Here is a 21183-nt window from a genome sequence, read left to right on the forward strand (position 1 = left end):
TGTCCACTGCTTCCGGCGGCGGAAGGGCACTAAGGGAAGCCGCCATCTTCTGAGTCGGCTTTTTAGGCCTTTTGTTTTCACGGCTTTGTGGTTTGGAGGCCATAAAACTGTCAAAGTCCCTAGAAAAACAGACAACACAATCACTTAGAAGTCTGTCAGGCTGGAGCAACCGGCAATAACAGTCAAAACAGAAAATAAACCCGGTTTAAAAAACAAAATAGGAGGTGGAGATCCAAAGCTATGCAGGCACATGTCCTACACCTCCATAGCGTCACGTGACCCTCCCCTTATGCTAGTTTAAGAATTAAAATATATCAGTTCAAAAAAGATTATTGAGGAATGGGAAAAAGAAGAAGCAGAGCCAAGAAGAATATATTTAGTTTATTTATTTGTTTATTCATTTTTGTATTCCGCTACTGCCATAATATTGATTATTGATTTCCCTGGAGTGGCTAAGTCTGTTTCAGTCTGCAAATTATTCTATACTTTACCATATTTTCAGAAAATGGAATAACTTCCTTCGGACCAGTCATAAAATGGCTGCAGATAAATATTTAATAAAGTTTATTTGGTTTTTAAGCTCTAATCTGAATTGCATATGACTGCTATGTTCTCCTTTTCTACACTTGCAGGTTTTGCCTTAGATCTAACATTTTGTGCAAGAGTGGCTCATGAGACCACTCTTGCACAATTGGTAATTTCTTTGCACAAAATTATGAAAGAAAAAAAGTTCCCCGGTGGTTCATATTCAGCTACAAGGCTCTTCTAAAGCACTGTGTGGTCAGGCTTCAGTTCCCAATTTTAAAATGAAACATTTTCTGTCCAGCAGCCACAGGATGGCAGGTTTGCGTTAAGAAAGAGTTTGCTTCATATGAAGCTGTAAAGAAAGAAAAACTGAGCCTTGCACATCTGTAAAAAAAACTGAATAGAGGATCACCTTTCAAACATTTTGTAGGCTGGTTCAAATAAAAGGATCATAATCTGCAAGGAATCTTTCTCAAAGTATAAAAAACACTGGGTCACAATAACATCTGACATTTTTTGGCTCTGTTTTGTTCCATAGAGTTGAATTTCTTTGATTAGTTTGTTAAAAAAAAATGTCTGATCTTGAATAAATGAGTTTGAAAAGATGACTATAAATTCCTGCTTTTCTTCTGAAGAAAAACATTCCTGGCAATCTTTTCGGCTTGATACATACCGACTTTATTGACCCTTGTTCCGTGGCAAAGGTCCTTGATCTCCTGTGTGCTCTTATCAACAGGTTTTCACATACAGGTAGAATGGGAGCACACTCCCGATGCCTCAGGCCATTCGTTTTTCATTACCCCCCATGCCAAGAAGGCCATCTCTCTTTTACTTCCCTCAAACAATTTCTAGCCCAGGTTTTTGGAGGATTAGGGGTTGGCCGTATCCTCTCTAGAGTTTGTGTTGGCTCTTCTCTCTATCACACTGAAAATGTCCACTTTCTGAGTCCTTCTGGTATCTTCCCTGCTCTGGCAACAACGGAAAGGTGGGAGATTGGGAGTGGAAATCAAGAAAGAAATGTAGGTTTAAAGATTTAACGCATTGGGGCATGTGCCATGGGTCCTGGAAGCTCAGAGTGCACCCGGTGATGGCAGGAAAGCCTCCTGATAGTTAATTGCATGAACAAGGCCTCTTCCCCCCTCCCCACCAAGAAGGCTCACAAATGACTGGGACCGGGTTTCTAAGCCAACTTGCTCCGACACCAAAGGAGCAGGCAGACTGTGAGGACAAAGTGAGAGCATGGGAGAAAGATTTTTGATGGACCCTTTCAGCTAATTAGTCTGCAATAGCAAAAGCTACTCAAAGGTTTGGGACATCTTATAGACTGACAGATTGACTGAGGCACGAGCTTTTGAGGACAAGAGTCCACTTGGTCAGATGCATCAGGAGATGTGGAAGGGAGATGCATCTGACCAAGTGGACTCTTGTCCACGAAAGCTCATGACCCAATAAATCTAGTGTAGCTAGTCGCCAGGGTTGCCATGACTAGGATCACTAGAATGGATTTCTAGAGGGTTCCTACTCTCTGGAGGCTTCAGCAAGACAACAAAGAGCATAATACATCCATGCTCTGCAAGATGGAAGTTCCTTTCTGGGAAGAGGGATTTTTGGAAGGTTCATAGAAGTGTATAACTAGTGTTGAGTGATGGGAAGAGTTGTCATTCCCCTAAAGGGGATGGGGTTTAAGGAGAGGACATAAAGGTGCTTCCACGAGCACTAGAAGGAGAAGCACTGGAAAGAGTTGAAGAGGAGACAAGGAGAGAAGTGAGAGGAGAAAGGGTGGTGTACAGCTCCTAGCTCAGGACCCCTAGCTGAGAGAAGAAGCTTTTTTGGAGTCTTGAAATGTTATAGACCACTAGTGTGTAATCCAGATTTCTCTCAAGGAAAAAAGAGACTGTTCTACCTGGCGAGGCTCATAGTGGATGTGTTTGGAGAATGCACTTGATCTCATGGAAGGACTCAAGGTCTTTGGGGCTTCTTACAGAAGAAAAGATTATGAACTGACAAGAAATTACTTGAAGTAAAGAAACTGTTATTCAGAGACTGTGACTGTGATCGAATTCTAGTTATTTTTTTATATTCTTGATTTTTTGACTAGAGTTGAGGATTAGTGTTCACTACATTTGTTACCTCTCTTGGATGTTACAATAAATTATATCCTTTTGGAACTAAGTAACCGGTGTGGATATTGTGTTTGTGGTAAGGCTCTGCTTGGGCCTCCCAGAAGACTCCTGGTCCCCAGTTGGTGGATCCTGGTGGACTGAACTCCATTCTGGGGCTGCAACAATACTACTTACCACCTCTGCGGTCTCCGAAGGTGCCCCTCCACCCCTGCAGAAAGAAGGGTTACACTACATTTGTAGCTAATATTGTTCAAAAATAGCTACTCACACATCCAAGGGCTTGGCCTATTCCCTGGAGCTTTCTTCTTCTTAAGCCCGGGTTTTATTTCTCTCCTAAGGGAACCGCCCTTTGACCTGGTTTTCCATTTTGGTTATCTCTTAATATGGATTGGACTAGATAGCTGGACCAGGGAATCTTGGGTGTTCTGGTGGACTGGCCTACACGCCCCTTCATAGGAGTCTATTGGAGAACCAAAGGAAATTGTATAAAGTAGAAGAATGCACTGGACGTGCTGTATAGCAAGAAAGCCAATGATAGTCCCCGACTCCTATGTGCCCCTCTTCCACTTGCCTGATACAAGGCTGCTCCAGGAGCCTGATCATGCCTGTGATGTAGGACAGAAAAGGCTCTGGTGCTGACTGACTGCTTGGCTCTAGCTCCAGAAGTAGGTCGTCTGCTACTATTCTGCTACACTATCAATAGGATTTTCCTCTTTTGGCATTCAATGGACAGGAGCTGCCGATTTAGCCTGGGCAGGTTTCACACCTCCGTGCTTTGATTTGCCGGCTTTTGTCTTGCCATTTTCTGTTGATTCTGTCCACTAGCATATCATAGCATACTCAGTCGATGATATCATCCCACTGGTGATGTCATAATTGTGCTGCTATATTATGGGTGTGTGAAAGATCAGGGCTCTCCATTTGGCCCTTTGGTTGCTTCTGGAGCTTCGTGGAAGTGAAAGGAATGAAGAACCAGAGGGTTGAGACAAAGAACAAGTGGAATTCATGTAAGATGGGCATTTACCAATGTGTTCTAATTAATTGTAAAATATATTCTAAATGCTTTCAATTTTCTCTAACCTAGTTTTCTTGAAATTTACCAGTTTAAGCTGAATTTAGATAAAGTATAATTATAGCATGGTGGAGATCCTGAGGCTACCAGCAAGACAGGTCTGGCCACAGCTTTTACATCCTTAGGTATCCACAGGACCCACAAGCCTCGGAGGAAATTCTGGGCCCTAGCTAAGGATAAAAACGTCACTTCCTAAATGTTTACAGCCCCTTTGTGAGCGGATTATTCACGCAGCTATCGGTGTCTCTGTCCGACACGCAGGCCGCGTGGCCTCTGATGGTGCAGGTTTCTCTGTAGCGTAAGAGCCTTGTACAGTGCTGGTCACCTAAACACGGAAGGGAGCGCTCATGCCAGCTGCAGAGATGACTTGGATTTCAGCAACGTTTTAGCAGGCGGCTCTCTCCCTGCTTACACTGGAAGCTGCAGGCTCCCTCACCATTTTGTAGCTCTTGCACATGTGTTCCTGCCACCCTTTTGTAGCAGCTCTGCTGCCCCGCTCTCTCTCAGCTCTGTCTCTGCTGCCATGCTGTGCATTCACCCACTCACTTTTCATTCCTTTAGCAGACAAGTCTCAGAGCTGGCTGTCGTGGATCTGCCATGGGATTGTCACGATCCTGGTCTTTGCGCTGCTGGTGCTCACCTTTCCTATCTCTGCATGGTTTGCCCTGAAGGTAAGGCACAGCTCTCGGTGCTCAGCAGGTCAGGCTGTACTAGAGATAAGACAGGCCCTTCCACTAATCTCCAGGACACCCACTGCCCCCATCTGTGGCATGCCACACAACCACAGCTAGGCAGTAATCAGGAAGCAGCCGGGAGTGCAGAGATGCAGAAAAGACTTTAATGTTCATGGAGTTAGATTTAATACATTTAAAAGTTTATTTTCTGCCAAAAGAATGTATGCAGTGGCACTGCACAGCTCTAACAGAACAAATGGTTCTTGCCAATCTAACTCACGGGGTCCAGATCCTGTTTTAACATCCCCTGCAGTGTTTTGCTTCAGCCACTTGGAGGCAGCACCTGCATGAATTATGATGATTAGTATTAATTATTGTTTTAGAGTTGCACTGGGAAGTGCAGTGGGTCTGGCAGCTGGCTGATTAGATTCTGAGGATTTAGTGGGGATGGGGGTGGGGGGGGGCCAGCAGTGAGAAATGAGGAGGGAGGTTAACCTAGGTCATCTAGGAATGCAGCCTTCATTTACTAGCTTAGTAAATGACTGCAGTCTGCCCGGTTGTTCTGTCTCCAGTGCTAAGGACACATCCCAGCTGCCAGCCAGAGTGGGCGACCACGTGCAAGCTTCTTCTTATCCAGGACATTCTTTTTGCCTTCCTTCTTTGTAATCTTGAGCAAATAAGACCTCAACCCCCACGCAATTCCCTCCAGCACCCCTCCTTCCCCATGCCTAGACATAGGCGTGAGCCAGCTTTGCCTGTCACTGATATTTCTCCCTTTTGTTTTCCATCTGGAGAGAGGCTTTTGCATGCCTTGAGTCCTGCCCTTGCTTTTTTTTTTTTGTGGGCTGCGCCTCAGGGATATCAATTCCCCCCCCCCCCCCCCCCCCCCCCTGAGAATGTGCAAAGGGATCATTGCCTCTCCCTAAGAGGAGCGATCCAGAGCTGCTCTTTAATGCTTAATAGTGGCGTGGCCAGGAGCATGGAGACGAATTTTGGAAGTTTTTGTTTTGAACCATCCTGAGAGAAGGGCGTCCCGCCCGGTATCATGAAGGGCTGGGTCCTGGATCTTTTTGTCTGCGTCACCAGCCAATAGCAGAGGTTGAGGACTGTGAAGATTTGTTTTGAGAGTTTGAGATTTTGATAGAGTCTGTTGCAGTTATCTGTGTCTGAAGATCTGTTTTTGTCATCTTCGCCAGCCCTTCTTTATGCTGGAACTACAAAGAGATTAGCCTTTTCTCCAAGGGGAAGGGATTCTACAAGTGGACCCTGTTTCACGTGGGGATTCACCATAGACTAAGAGGCTATATATATATATATATTTTTTTTTTTATTATTTCATACTGGCCTGGATTTTTATTTTCAAGCTTTAAGTAAACTTTGCTTTGAACACCATTCTGTGGTTCTTTGTTGCCAGTACCCTAAATGGCAGGACTTTCCCCCACCTAGGATCCCACTGACCAGTGACAAGGATGAGTGGGATGATTGTGAACTTGAATGACTGCGTCCATGACAGCATCAAGGACCCATGAGGTTAAACCTCCCTCCTGCCCGTTGACTCTGGCAACGGAGCTCCCTGGCTTCAGCCACCTTGGAGTCCTGCCACGCAGAGCTCCGTAATAATTCTCGTCAGCAGCGTCCGGCCTTGCCAGGTCCTCTGCGTAGTCTGCCAGACAGACCCGGCTATGAGCCGCTAAAGTGTGCAAACCCAGATTTTGCTTTCGCGGTTTGCTGAAGAGTCACAGATGCAAACACATTGCGAGAGTGCTCAGCCAAGAGCTCTGCTCTTTGCATGCGGGGCAGGGTATATACCTGCGTGTTCCCGCCAGCTGCACTCACTGGCCCTTGAACGGACCACAAAGTTTTACCGTTACATGAAATTCTTCAAGGGACATTGCTGGAAGCGGCGGATTACCTCGCCTGCTGGATGTGATTTGTCTGCCTTGCCTGTGATGTCACAAATGGTATTGAGCTGAACAGGCCAATCGGATTCCGCCTCACTGAAGCCTTTATGGAGCGCTGTTGTGAACATGGCTGCTCCCAGCAGTGCAGGGGGGGGGGGGGGGGTGCGCAGGAACAGCTTAAATTTAGTGAGCTCACTGGTAACGTGTTCTGGAGTGAAGGTGCTACCATAGCCTGGGTGGGCTTTCAAAACTTTACTCAGCAGGCAGAGATCACATCTTTTTTTTTTTTCCGTTTATTTATAAACTATTATAAACTAGAAAAAGGACAAACAGCAGGTATATAAGGAGGCAAGTTACATGTAATAGATATCTCTGACCTTATATAAATCATTAACTTATAGCCATAAACCCTATAAAGAGCCGTAACCCATGGTTCTTCTGTGACAGTTTATAACTTATTATTTGAAGCTTGGTTCAACCAGGAAAGAAAACATAACAAAAAGCAAATTTGCTTATCTGTAAACAAGAGTTCTGTATAGACAGCAGGATGAATTAGCCATGATACATGGTGATGTCTTCCAGCAGTGCCAAATGGAACCATCTCTCGGAGCTCAGTATACTTTACTGAGCATGTGCAGAAGTTCCCATGAGAGGAAGAATGGCTCTGATGTCTGGACTCATGCCATTGCTCACCCTTAAATGCTCTTCTGAGGTCCTGCCTCTTCCAAGCTCGAGACTGGTGTGTGAGATTACAGCTGTCTGACTTACAGATGTTAATCTTCCTCTGGGCACGTGTCCCTTCTCTCAGGTTCCTGGGGTTGAGTTTATCTCTTATGCTTTAAGTGCTTAAGCTGTCCCAGGGGGCCAGGGAACCTTTACTTGTGAGGGAATCCCATTAGAACTGGAAAAATCCTACCTGAGTCCACCCAGCCTGTGTCCTGGGCCCTTTGGGTGGAGATCCTGTGGAGGGTCTCCATGATCTTGGTCCTTCTTCCTGAATGTCAGTGGTCGGTGACTTCTCTGAAGGAAAAGTCTGTGGAGAATGGGAAACCGGCTGTCGACCATAAAGTCAGCCACTGGTGGTTGGGCAAGTGGGCAGTCCTAGGATAGTGGCCTGCTGCTGGCAGTAATGCTGGAGTGAGGCTGCAGAAAGCTAACACAGGAGGGGAAGAGGAAGTAAAAATAAAGAATGAGCAGTGGATCAGGAGAATACAGAGGCACGAGTTGTTCAACAAGCTTCTCTGCCCCGTGACTTTCTGTGGCACCTTGGGCAAGTCACTTTGTCTCCCCACGCTTAGTTCTTATCCCAGTTCTGCTACCAACTCTCTGTGTGACTCTGGGCAAGTCACTTTAATTCTCTGTGTCTCCGGAGCCCCAGCTGGAAACAATGAGCCCAATATGCAAAGGCATTTAGCCAGATAACTTGTGAGTTCTCAATATCACCGGCACTTATCTGACCAAAATTTAGCTGAATAAGTTAGGGGCATTTCAGGAGCCTTCTGGGGTGAGGATGAGTTAGCCAGGAGCAGGTCTAAAGTTATCCGGGAATGTGTTCCCAGAAAACTTTAGGCGTAATTGATGATTTCAGCATCAGGCCGGTGGGCCCGTGCCCCTCCTCAGTGGTTCAAAAGTTTTAACTTGGTAAGGGGGTCTGCCTCTCACCCCCCCCCCCCCAAGCCAACCCCATCCCTACCTCCTTGTCTGAGACCCCCAAGTATCAAAGGCTGATTAAGCCTAAAGTTATCCATCTACCTCTAATCCTAACCAGAAATATTCAAAGGCGGCTGTTATCCGGTGACCGCCATGCTCAGTGCTTGCCCATGTGCCACGTGGCTGTCAACATGACTCGCTTCCTTTTATTTTCTAAAGTGTGTTTGTGCTTCTCTCCTTGGTCCTGTAAGAGCAAGGGTTGCACCCATGTCCATGTGGGAGGACCTGTCAACACTGGAGGATTGGGGGTGTCAAGGGGATGGTAGGCATGTCACGTGGGAGACTTGCAGACAGAGGGTGCATGCATGGGAACCCTGCTGCAAAAAATTATGCCTGTGCTTTTTACCCCCACAGATAATCCCAAAAGGCGAGCGGATTGTGGTGTGCCGCCTGGGCAGGACCCTAGCCCCCAAGGGACCTGGCATGACCCTACTGCTGCCATTAATTGATCAGTGGCAACAGGTTGACCTCAGACCTAGAGACGTCAATGTCCCTCCCTTTAAGGTGAGACATGCCGGCGTGAGTCTGAAATCTGCTCGTTTCTCCTCTCCTGGCTTTTTACTTTTATGTTTAACTGGTAGTTTTTAAGCAATATTGAAGAACAAAATTGCATACCTAAGAGGTCGTGGTTAGCAGCTTCCCATGTTATGGGAAAGACTGAGGTTTAATTAGTGCTTCGTGGTGGTGATGGAAACTGCAACTCAATGAACTTTTTCAGCACTTTGAATGAGGAGGTACTGGGATATGGTGGGACTGGGAAATGCCCTGGGCGGAGGGATATACAACTTTTGTCTGAGGCTGGAGGCATCTGAAGTCCTAGAGCTATGCAATCGGGATTTGGGAGGCCAAGGGTGGGTGCTGGGGCTGTCAGACGGATTGGATGGCTCAGTCTTTGTATTACATGCAGCAAAACAGGACTTCCAGGGTCTATTTATCAGTACAGTCACCCCTAGGAGCTCTTCAGGTATCTCTGGCATTGCCAGAGGGGTCTTGGACCCCGATGCAGTACTCATGGAGGAGTAATGTTGGACTCCGGTGAAACACATGTGAAAGATTCATGTCCAAAACCCCTGTCGTGCTTCTCAGAGATACTCTTTGCTTGTGGATTTTTCTGCAGGTGACAACCAAGGATGGAGCAGTGATCTGGGTCAGTGCTGATATCCAGTTCCGGGTCTGGAACCCAGTCCTGTCCGTCAAAGCTGTGCAGTGTTCAAACACAGCCATCCGAATGACAGCCCAAAACCTGATGACTGCAACATTAAGCAAGATGCTCCTGAGAGAGATTCAAACGGAGAAGCTGCACATCAAAAAACAACTGCTGGTGGGTATCCCCTTTTATATTAACTTATCTCTTCCTTCCCCATCCTGTACTATGCCTCTTTTCCTTCCTTCATGCCAGTGTGCTTCTTTCCTATGTGTTTTTTTTATTTCCCTGGTTCAGGGGGACCACAGTTGGGGTGGAGCAGAGGATAAAAGGGGCTTATCGCGTGACCCATCTGAAATTCTCTTAGGGTGCACTAGTGGACTCAGACTCCCAATCACAGTCTAAAGGTAGCGCCGGCGCCATTTTGAAGATTGGCAATACGGCCCGCGTGCAGGAGGTCGCTCCCGGACCCCCACTGGACTTTTGGCAAGTCTTGTGGGGGTCAGGAGGCCCCCCCCAAGCTGGTCAAAAGTCCCTGGGGGTCCGGGAGCGATCTCCTGCACGCGTGACGTCGGGAGCCAGGAACCAAAATGGCGCCGGCGCTACCTTTGCCCTGTCACATGATAAGGGCAAAGGGCCACCGGCGCCATTTCTCAACGCAGCCGTGGCCAGAGAGAGAGGGAGATCGCGTCGGGACCCCCCCCCCCCCCCCCCCACTGGACCCCAGGTAATTTAAAACATTTTGGGGGGTTCGGGAGGGTGGGGGATTTGTTTTAAAGGTTCGGGGTGGGTTTTAGAGTTTTTTTGGTGTGCCGGTTTTCCCGCCCTCCCCCGATTTACGATTTTTAACGATTTAAAAAAAACCAAAAAAAAACCCACGACGATAAGATTTCCCCCCCCCCCCCCAGCCAAAATCGATCGTTAAGACGATCGATCATACGATTCACACCCCTATAATATATACGCGTACCTGCACATTAACGTGTGGATGTTATAAAATCAGCCATCCGTATGTACCTGTACGCAAGATTTTATATTGACACTGTATGTATGTGCAAATGCTGCCTCTATCACGTAAGTGGTGGGGGATTATATAAGATACATGCACTGATTTAGTTAGCAGGTTCCCCAGATGGATCCCAGTTTGCCCCTGTAAAGGAGAGGACTTTCTAAACCCCATAGCTAGTTATCCACCCTTTTACCCTATTACCCCTGAGCCTTAAAACCCCATAGACTAGCCTCTATTTTTTTATTTCACAACTTAACATGCCATCCATAGCAGAAGAAAGTTACGCGGTAGGGAACCCCAGCATGTGCTTGTGTGTGTAAATATTTATGCACTGGAATCATGGTACAGACCCAGCCCACCCCTGTCTCACCCCTTTTCCCCAAAATATTTTTGTGCATGTAGCGGTAGATACGTGTATGGCGCGCCTTTTGAAAACCGCGCAGCGTGCGCCAGCCCGAGTTACGCGCATATCTCCCAGTTTTCACACACGTAGGGCTTTAAAAATTAGCCACTTATTTTTTAGACTTCTAGCATTTGTATACAGACATTTCAAAGTATGTTTTTTGTTTGTATTAACAACTTGCTTATATTCTGACAGAGGTAATTTGGAATCTTTCTGCTGTCTGCCATTTACTTAAAGATGAATTAGCCAGTCCTAATATTCACCCAACTCCCTGGAGAGTTGACCAACTCACAAAAGCTTAAGCTCTGGAAGAGAACGAGGGGCTCACAAGGCAGTACACATGTGGAAACTCTCACGCATGCTCAGTAAAAACTTTACCGTGATCTGAGAATTGGATCCTCGGTGCCATCAAATGACAAATGGCTAATACTGTACATTTTGCTGTTTTTGGAGAACTTTGTTTATAGGTAAACAAATTTGTTTTCTCTGTATCCTCCTCCAAGACTCATCCATTACGAATCTCATCAATGCTATTCTATGCCTCTGCTTCACAGGTTGAAATCAACGAAATGACTATGATCTGGGGACTCAAGGTAGATCGAATTAAATTGATTTTCAAGGCAAGGCTGAAGCCAGTCGAACCTGCTGCTTCTCAGATCACAGATAAAAATGAAAACCCTGATGTCAGTGAGTGTAGTACAATCTTGTTTTAAAAACAAATATGTTGTATAAGCCAAGGATTATCATATGGAAGATGTAATTATCTCTTATAACGTTAACATAAGAGTACATCATAGGGATGTGCATTCGTTTGATACAAATAGGTAAAATGCAACAAATGAGACCATTTTCATTTCATTTTTGTCCCATTGAAATTAATGGAAGGTTCCCATGTATATAAATGAAAAATTGTATTTCATTAGTTTGTTTCCCATTCAAGTCTATGGCTCATGTAAAAGTGCTACAGTGAGACCAGTGGGTTTTCCCCTGAATGTAACTAAAGGAATCAAGTAATGCCTGTGAGGTAACAGTTTGAATGGAACCAAAGCAGGAGAGGTAGACAAGTAGACAGGATAGAGGACCAATCAAGATGAAGCATTTTTAAAACTAGCCTACAGTTGGCATCTGAATTAAGTGACACTGATGTCTTCCCACTGATAGGTCTGGCATGTGCAAAGAAACTCTATTCTGTCTATTCAATTTCACAGGAAAGCTCTGGTAGAGAGAAAGAAAAGGTTATTGAAAAGGAGGAGAGAGAAGAATTTTGGCATTGGCAAAGTTCTTTTTGTTTTTTGTCACTGCTGCAGACAGAGCGAGGCAGAGATGCTGCATTTTGTCTGTTCACTGGGGAAGGGCAGTGGGACGGAGAAGCAGTGATTCTTTTGTCTCTGTCTGACTGCCCAGTGCATGCTTATAGTACTTACTGAAGAGAGAGAACAGAAAAGCAGCCTAGCTAGCCATGTCAGTTTCTATTCTGTGTGATAAGAACTGTGTATATGTAAGAGAAACATTTCTCCACAGATTGTGAGGGATAGCCAGAGAGCAGAGAATTTATGCCACTGGCAAGTTGTTAAGTCTTCTTGGCAATGATTGCTAAGTAGTGAAATGAACTCAACATTTCAACTTAAGTGTGTATGTGACAGACAGGCAGGCACTCAGCCAGTATTAGAGTGGTACTGGTGAGTGGTAGAGTACAACAATATGATATACTGTATGCCCTACCAACATATGGTCCTATCATTATCACTTTTACCCTTACTATTACTATTATTATTATTTCACTTTCAGGTAATATTTTTAGGATATTTTATTTTCATATGTCACTACCTTCCCTTTTCTTTCTTTTTCCCTCTCATATTTAGATGTTAGATTTGAACACGTCTTATCCTTTATGCCTTGTGTTAAGATTACATCATCTGGCTTTTGCATATCTATGTTTTGTAGATACTCCTTTCTTTAGCTGTTATACCCAAGTATGAGGGAGGGATGAGTTGGGGTTGGGTTTACTGAAGCAGGTCTTGGTGATGATCAATTATCTAAGCGAATGATGTTTTTCTTTTTCTCCTATCTGCTTCTTCGGTTTCTTCCTAATTACGAGTTGTATTATGTATATGATTACTATCTGTTGAACGTATTTTATCATGGTAGTTACTTAAATCAAGTAATGCTTCTGAAATATTCAATAGAAGTGATAGAAAAAAAATAAAAAAGAAAAACAAGCTCAATGGAAACTTTCGATGAACCCCCAAAAAACTGAAATAATTTGGTTGAGCCGCAACCCACCAAAATCAATACCCCCAGCGATAGATCTCAGAAGTTGCCAAGTAACCCCAGCAACCCAAGTGAGAGATCTAGGGATCCAAATTGATGAAAATCTTACAATGAAAGTCCACATAAGCAAACCGACTAGATCTGGGTTCCACAAGCTGTGGAAAATGGAGCCGATTGAAACCTCTACTAAGCACAACAGATTTCAGAACAGTTTTACAATCTCTCATATTTTCAAACCTGGATTACTATAATTCATTACTTCTAGGCCTTCCGGTTAGCGACTTAAAACCTCTGCAACTACTGCAAAATGCCGCAGCTAGACTATTGTCTGAAGCAAGGAAATTTGACCACATCACCCCAACGCTGATGGCTATGCATTGGCTTCCTGTACTGTTAAGAATACATTATAAAGCCCCAAAATAATATTCAAAAACGTTAACCTGAGCAACAATGATCTGCTGGGAATAACATTTAACCCCCCCCCCCCCCGCCCCCCGACACACACAAACACTCAGCTCACAGAACAAAGACCTCCTAGAAATCCCGAACTTAAGAAATTCTGAACTAACACAAACTAGAGACAGAGCGATATCAATTGCTGGCCCCAAACTATGGAATTACATGCCAGAGGAACTTCGAACATTAATGGACAAAAAGAAATTCAAGAGCAACTTAAAAGCCTGGCATTTCAAAACGGCCTTCTGCTTGACAGAAAAAACCCCACTTCCCCGTGACTCAGATAACCAAAATAAGTCTTGAACAATAACCTCCACCTCGCAAAACCCCTATAATCTAGCTTTGATTTCATGTTATATGTCTGCCATTGTATTACATTCGTTTATTATGAATGTGTGTCCACCTTGTAAATACTCACTATAATGATGAACGTTTTACCTGCAAACCGTTATGAACTAGTGATTCTCACATTGAATGACGGTATATAAAACATACAAATAAATACATAAATAAATGTATGTGACTGAGATGAGGTATTGCTGCTGGGGTGTTGTATCTGTATTGGGCTCGATAGCAGCCTCGCTTGGTCCGTTTTCCTAATAGGACGTGTATTGGTGTCTTAAGGCCTGGTGTAATATTTTCAGTGTTGCCTTTTCTTAGGAAAGGTGGTTACTGGGTGAGTGCTGGAATCTGGTACTTTTTGGTATGAGAGGTTTAGTATTTATGTAATTTTTGTTCGGAAAGAGTACTTATCTTTCCCTTGTGTCATTCTTAAGAATAAAAGTAATACTGGACCTTTATTTTTTATTTCTGCCGTGAATTGTAATGAGCAGCGCGTGACACAGGTGAGTGTTGGTCTGTCAGGTCTGTCACGATGGGAAAAAGGTTGAGAACCGCTGCTTTATGGAACCCCTCGTTGTTCAGACAGATGCCTCAGAAGTAGGACTGGGGGGGGGTCGGTCCCTCAGCCAAACGAAGGATGTCCAAGAACATTCAATGGCCTATATAAGTCAGAAGCTCCTGCCATGGGAGAAAAAGTACTCTACAGTGGAGAAAGAGGCCTTAGCGGTAAAGTGGACCCTCGAAGCATTACAATATCACCTCCTGGGATGGCCATGGACCACCAACTGCTCATATGGATAAACCGGATCAAATAGACCAAGTCCAGGGGGATGAGGTGGTTCCTGGCCTTGCAGCACTCCAGTTATACAATCCAGCAAGCATAGGCCTGGGAAGGAGAATGTCAACGCTGACTTTTCTGTCAAGAGCGGTGTGCCTGACACAGCCAGGCATGCGCTCCCCCAAGCCGGGGAGGGTATGTGAGGGGGTATAGAAAAGACTTCCTCAAACCGTCTTAAAACAGAGCCAATGTGCCCTGCTCTGCCTTAAGGCCGCAGGGCCGCAAAGGATTCCCCAGGGAGCTGCTTGGAGCCCATGGTATGACCATACTGAGTATGTCTGAACTGTTTTGGGACTTTAAAAATTAGCTGAGCCGCTGTTTGTGTTTGGTTCTGCTGGTTTTTTTTCTACGGAACTCCTGTAAATAAACCGTTTCTTCCTGACCTGAATAGCCAAGTCTTGCTGTGTTTCTTGGCTGGTTCTAAACGCTGTAGCCAGCCCAGAGCTACAGGACAGCGGCTTTGCCCCTCTCATGGTGCTCTGGGATATTAATGCCACTTTTTTTTCTGCTTCTTTGACCCTCTTGTCGGTACCTTGGGGTTTTTCCTGCCCCATATGGTGCATTGTTCCTTATTCATGGTGCGTTGAACTGTTCATGTCAAACTTAGTGCCACTTTGCCCCTCTCTTATGCCATTATCGTTGGTGCCCTTTGTCCCTCTTCTGGAGAACTGGGGGATGTTCAAGCCACGCTTGCTGGCACTTTGCTCCTTTCATGGTGCCTTGGGCTATGCTTGCCATTTTTCGTGCCATGGTGCTACAGTTTTGTAACATGGGCGTGCCCTTCACCCTTCTGATAATGGCTGCCTACCAGTTTCATTAGCAATTATCAGAAAACCCCAGTTCAAGAGCCCAAAATAGATTGCATTCCTTTCCCCACGGACTTCAATGGGAAATGGACCAAACGGTGATTGTGACGTACGAAACAAATAAATGAATAGAACACAAAATTTGCGTCTGCACATCCCTGGTATGTCCCACTGATTGCTTTCACTTTTACTCTGACAACTGGCATGACTGCCGCAGCTTTTGATATTTAAATTTCACAAATTAACTTGGCAATTTTATTGTCTCTCTCTTTATATTAATACCAACCTAGAAAGGTCTTTTTATTTTGCACTGAGTACCCAGGACACTCCCACAATAAAATAGAAAAGCTGCAAAATGTGACCCAGCCTTTGCATTCCCAAACCTGACCTGGTGATCTGTAAGCCTTTGAGTTCTCAGGATATCAGCAATGAATATGTATGAGATAAACGTGCATGATCTAGGTCTCACACATCATATACAGTATGTAAGGCCATGTTACCTTAACTGAGTTAAATGAGTTACCATGACCCAGGGAACTGGTTTGATCCTTCCACCCATGTTGGGAGTTGTAATTGTTGCAATCCAGTAGGGCGTGAACCGGAATCCCAAAGGGGTTTTCGGAAATTCCTTTTCCTGTAGGGCTAAGAAAGCCAACAGGGGTAAGGATGCCTGTGGAACTGAGAGGTTTTCAGTCAGCCTGAAACCCCTACCACCCCATCTTTCCAGCAAGACCCACAAATGGGAACTGAGGGTAGGAGGAATCTGTGTACTGGCGTTCCTAAGCTGCCAGTGTACAGTAGACACTCTTATAGGGGCAGAGAAATAGTCCCGGGGTTTTTGGCGGAGTGGCCAGACAGTAGCAAACTTCCGGATCAGGCCATGGAATCTAGGCACAGAGTCTTTTCTGCCTTAAACAGAGGATTTCCCCTTGGCCTTGACAGTTATATTGAGAACTTTCAAGAGATCAGCGTCTTAGTTCTGAGGAGCTGGAAAAGAGTAGATGTCTATTCAGCAAGATTAAGAACCATGACTGTACACAGATCATTTTTCATTGTAAATTCTTGCAACTCTTCTACTTTAGCAATAAATACCAACCATTGGCACTACCAGTTCATTGTGCGGAATGCCTTTATGCAGTAAGTCTGTGTTCCTGGGTGTCAAGGGTCCACTTCAACATCTACAAGATCCCTTAAACAGGTTGACCCTCCACTCGTGTAAAAGGAACAGGGAGTGGCTACATATGTAGGTGTACCTTATGCATATTCATTGTGGATATCCTGATTGTGAAGTCACTAAGACGGGTTTGGGAAGCCCTGACCAGAAGCGAGCAGGTCACTCCATATCTTAAGGGATAACCTGTGCTAGTCCTGCTTATGCCCCACTGCATCTCTGGACTGGCAGCCTGGCATTTCTTGGGAACTTGGATCTACAAATCCAGAGATGCAATGGGGATGAATCTAGAACTGGCTCAACTTGCTCATATGACCTGAACTTATCTCCCTGTGCTCCAGGCAGCATGTCCTTTTTTTTTTTTTTTTTCCTGATTGGGACTCAGAGCAATGAAAGACTTAGGAGGACCAGGGAAAACTGTTCCCCTCTGTCCTAGCTCCATCCATGGTTTTGCACTGTGAAGGCTGCACCAGTCACTTTCCAGGTAGGAGCTTCCTTCCAGCTGCCACCATTGCTCTGTGATTGCGGAGGGGTAGGGGGACTTTAGGGCAGAATCCCATCGAAGCCTCACGCATCAGCTTTCTCTGTTATAGGAACTGAACACAACAGAGCCTTATGCCTCTAGGTTACCAGTCCAGATCTAGCTCAGGTTTGGTAGGGACATACGAGTTGATGGTTTGAGTCCAGTTCCAGAGGCTGTAGCAGAAGTGTTATGTCATCTCAGCCCCCGTCAGATTTCTGCGCCTTGACACTGCAGGACCAGATTGGGGTTCAGGTGTGCATATGCAGGTCATGGCTTCCTCCAGGGTTTGCGCAACATCCGTTACCTGACTAGTAGTAAGAGATCATAGTGCTGCTGGGCTGTTAGCTCCGTCGTATCTCTAGCCCTGGTCATTGATTATCATCTCCGCTATTGCCTAGCAGGTGAAAGAAGCGTTGAGGTGGTGAGCGACATGGAGCTTCCTCCTCTTCCTCCTGCTCCCCCTCCTTCCATGATGTCAGTCGTCAGCAAGGCTGATCTCAGTACAGATACACTCATCTCTGAGGTGGAGCTCGTCCTCTCTGAGTCTCTGGTTAAACAGGTGGGAGCCTGCTACCAATTCAACATCATCGGCCCGGAGGGAGAGCCGAAGATTTTCTTCCTGGATCTCTCAAAAGGTAAGGTGGCATTCTCTGATCTTTCAAAGCAGCTGCTTCTCCTACCTGATGCACAATTACGATGTTCCGGGAGACAGATCTTACTGAAATAAAGCTATGGATTAAGTTGTTTTTTTTAACTTGAGGTAAAGAAGGTGACCACAGGGGCCTTTTCCTCCACCTCTCTTATGTCTCACCCTACAGCTGAAGTTAGATGCTTTGGAAGTCGCATTCACCCTTGCTGCAGGTAGGCGACGCTCCTGCTTAAATATCCTGTACCTTTGTGTCTGTCTTCTTTGTCTCGCTGTTCCCTTCTTATCCGTTCTTTCTGTTTCCTTCTCTTCTCTCCGTCCTCTCTTGCCCTCATCCTCTCAGGCTCTCTCTCTCAGAGATTCAGAAAACTTTCTTGGACTGACACTTTGCATACGTGTCGCAAAAATTATAAAAGGAACATATTACAAAATACAGAAGAGAAATAAAGAGCTTGAAGTTTCTGGCCTGGCAGCAGGCTGCAGCATGTTTTGCTGTTGATTTCCTGTACATTTTATAAAGCTTTCCCTGCTTGTTGTTGTGGGGAAACTCTTAGATGTTCTCTGTCACTTTTGGGAAATGTGCCTCTCTCCTGTCTTTGCATTTTGCTCCGCACAAGAGGCAATGCGTTTCTATTTCATTTTCTGCAGGTTTGCTCTGCTTGCAGAGTCTGCTGTCTTGGGGGAGTTTCAGTTCAGATTTCTGTTTCTGGATTTGTGGTCAGAAGAAGGACAGTTTAGAAAGGAGCATAGGCGGGTGTAAAAGCATCTTTACCGGCACAAAAAAGGCTTTTGAAAAATTCCTCCCCCAAAAGCACATGCATGGCTTCAGATGGGGAAAAGGGGCAGGGATAGAGAGGTCAGGGGAAGAGAAGTATGGAATAGATTAGCTGCATAAATCAGACTTATCTGGCTAAGTGGCTGCCACTGAATATTCGGCTATACTTCTTAAACGGATAAGTGACTTATATGGCTAAATAGTTAGCTGTATAGTCAGTGGGCGGGCAGTGGGTGTAACCAGGCGGCACTACCTATCCAGTTAACTTAGCCGGATAAGTAGCGATATTGAGCTTTATCCAGTTAAGTTAACCGGATAAGTTAGACGTGACCCAGAGCAGGTCTAAAGTTAGCCAGACATGCTTATGCAGCTAACTTTAATACTTATCTGAGTATACTCACTGGCATTGCCGTGCCACTAAATATCCCATTATATTATATACTTTTGCACCTGAGTGGTGTGTGCATGACAAAGCATTTTGAAAGAGACGTGCTCCATGAGGAGTTTCCCTTTGAAAATGAGCTTGCAAGTTTGTACCTGCAGATCAGAGAGATCGAAAATTGCCCCTTAGTCTGTATTTGGTGAGGGTCTGTCTGTGTCCTGTGTGTGTGCCTAAGGTGAGAAATTCTGTAAGTGTGTAGTTTGAGTTTCTGTGTAGGGATCATCAGCCTTCCAGCTTGTTTTGGTTTCCATCTTCAGCTCCCAATGGGAGACATACTGATGTTCTAGGGTCTGGTGTAATATTTGTAGTGTTGCCTTTTTATAGGTAGGGATGTTGCTGCTTGCATCCTGAGCATCACTGCTGCTTTGGTATGGCAGGCTGCTATGTAGGTGCTGAGTGTTATTTTTGCAGGGTTTTATTTTGCAAAGTGCCTGATAATGAAGGGAGTTTGTCACTGTTATTCAGATGACACCAGAATTTGAATATTCTTTTTTTTGTCTGCAGAGTAGTAAGGACAACATCCTTGTTCTGCTCTCCTGCTCCATTTTCCTGGTTATGATGCCTGTAATTAAACAAACCTAAGAATTCTCCAGAGATGTAGAGTTGTCCATGGACTTTCAAGACTACATAAGTCCTTTTTTCAGATGCCCGTTCCTTTTACTGTCAAACTCTCTGGTGCCATTTCTCTGGTTTTCTGCCTCTTTCACCGACAACTGTATGTAAAAGAGCTGAGCTTGTACATTTTGGTGGCAGTTGAGTGGAGCACGACTCTGCTCGGCACCAAGCCATACCTTCGGCTTACTAGCCCAGTCACATCGGGTCCTTGTATGTGTTTGTGTGTCCACTGCAGGCAAAGGAAAAGTTGGCCTGGGAAAACCTGAGACCAAACCAGCTGTCATCCTGGAAATGTCGGAAGACAGCCTTCAGGCAATGATCCACGGTGATGTTGGACCCTTGGGGGCATATATGAGTGGACGATTGCAGGTGTATGGTGACTTTAAGACTGCTTTGAAATTAGAGGAAGTCTTCAAAGTGTTTGACCAATGATACGCCTGCTGCTCCTGCTGATTTCTCTCAGAGGTGATTTGCTTTACATTCATAAACTGCTTTTTTTTTCCTGTGCGCTCGTAAGAACCTTTGCATACATTTAATGTGAAAATTGCTTTAAGAAACTGAACTTTTCAGAATCAAGGGGGTTTTTGTGATTATATGATCTTAGCTGGGTATCTTCAATGTACTTCTAGCAGTCTCTTAAGGTCTTTTACCTCTTAATAAAAAAATAAAAATGTATTGAAATATATATATAAAAAAATTAAAAGCTGCAAATTTAGTAATTTTTGAAAGCATGCCTACAAAAAGACTGTCATCTCTTGATTTGAACAGCTATCAAAAGTTTTAGTATAATTATTTTGGTCACAGTATTAAAGGGAAAACCAGTTCATTTTGGGTAGAGAAGATGAGGAAACTAAATTATGCCCCAAGTGTTTTATTGTGCAAGATGACTGATCACTGATAACTTCTGCCAAGCAAAGGTGTTTTTAGGCACAAGCAGACTAGTTACTAGTGATGTGCATAAAAAAAAAAATCTCGTGCCAGTTCGTTTTTTGGTTTGGGGGTGGGCCATTTCGGTCCACCCCTCCGAATCAGAAATTCTTTTTCGTTGTCAAATTTGTTTTAAAAAAATAAAATCCCCCCCCCCATATCCCCTTCAAATTTAACTAAATGTAAAGCCCCCTACCCTCCCAATCCCCCCAAGATTCACTCAATGTACTTGGTGATCCACCGGGGGCCCCGGGAGCTCAGAGTGATCTCCAGCTCCAGGGGGCCATCAGCTGCCTGTATTCAAAATGGCGCCGGCGACCCTTTGCCCTTACCATGTGACAGGGGCCGGCCAATGGCACCGGTAGTCCCTGTCACATGATAAAGGCAAAGGGTCGCCGGCGCCATTTTGAATACTGGCAGCTGATGACCCCCGGGAGCTGGAGATCACGCTGAGCTCCTGGACCCCCGCTGAACCACCAAGTACATTGAGTGAGTCTTGGGGGGATTGGGAGGGTGGGGGGCTCTACATTTAGTTAAATTTGAAGGATTGGGTGTTTTGGTTTTTTTCTTCCCAAAAGGCAACAAAATAGGAAATTTCGTCTTTATTTCCTATTTCATTGCAAACGACTGCACATCTCTACTAGTTGTGACTGCTCTTTCCAAAAATGGAAGGCTCTAAACCCCTCTAGGATTGGATGTCAATCTCACAGGGACATGGAAGCTCGGCTGGCAACAAGAAAATGAAAATAATGTAGATAAATTTATCATCCAAATATAAAAAGAAAACCCTCTTAGAGTAGAAGAATGATA

At 44.9% G+C, this 21183-nt stretch overlaps 1 protein-coding gene across 1 annotated transcript; it reads left to right on the forward strand.

Annotated features, from left to right (window-relative positions):
* Positions 1 to 3612: 3612 nt before the first annotated feature.
* Positions 3613 to 20049, forward strand: LOC115075331 (stomatin-like protein 1). Its single transcript, XM_029575627.1, has 7 exons — positions 3613 to 3655; positions 4282 to 4391; positions 8360 to 8509; positions 9123 to 9326; positions 11116 to 11248; positions 17370 to 17603; positions 19682 to 20049. Exons 1-7 carry the CDS (start codon positions 3613 to 3615, stop codon positions 19876 to 19878), a joined length of 1071 nt encoding a protein of 356 aa, XP_029431487.1. The 3' UTR covers positions 19879 to 20049.
* Positions 20050 to 21183: the final 1134 nt, after the last annotated feature.

This window comes from Rhinatrema bivittatum, chromosome 13, assembly GCF_901001135.1.
Source record: "Rhinatrema bivittatum chromosome 13, aRhiBiv1.1, whole genome shotgun sequence".
Classification (NCBI taxonomy): Eukaryota; Metazoa; Chordata; class Amphibia; order Gymnophiona; family Rhinatrematidae; genus Rhinatrema; species Rhinatrema bivittatum.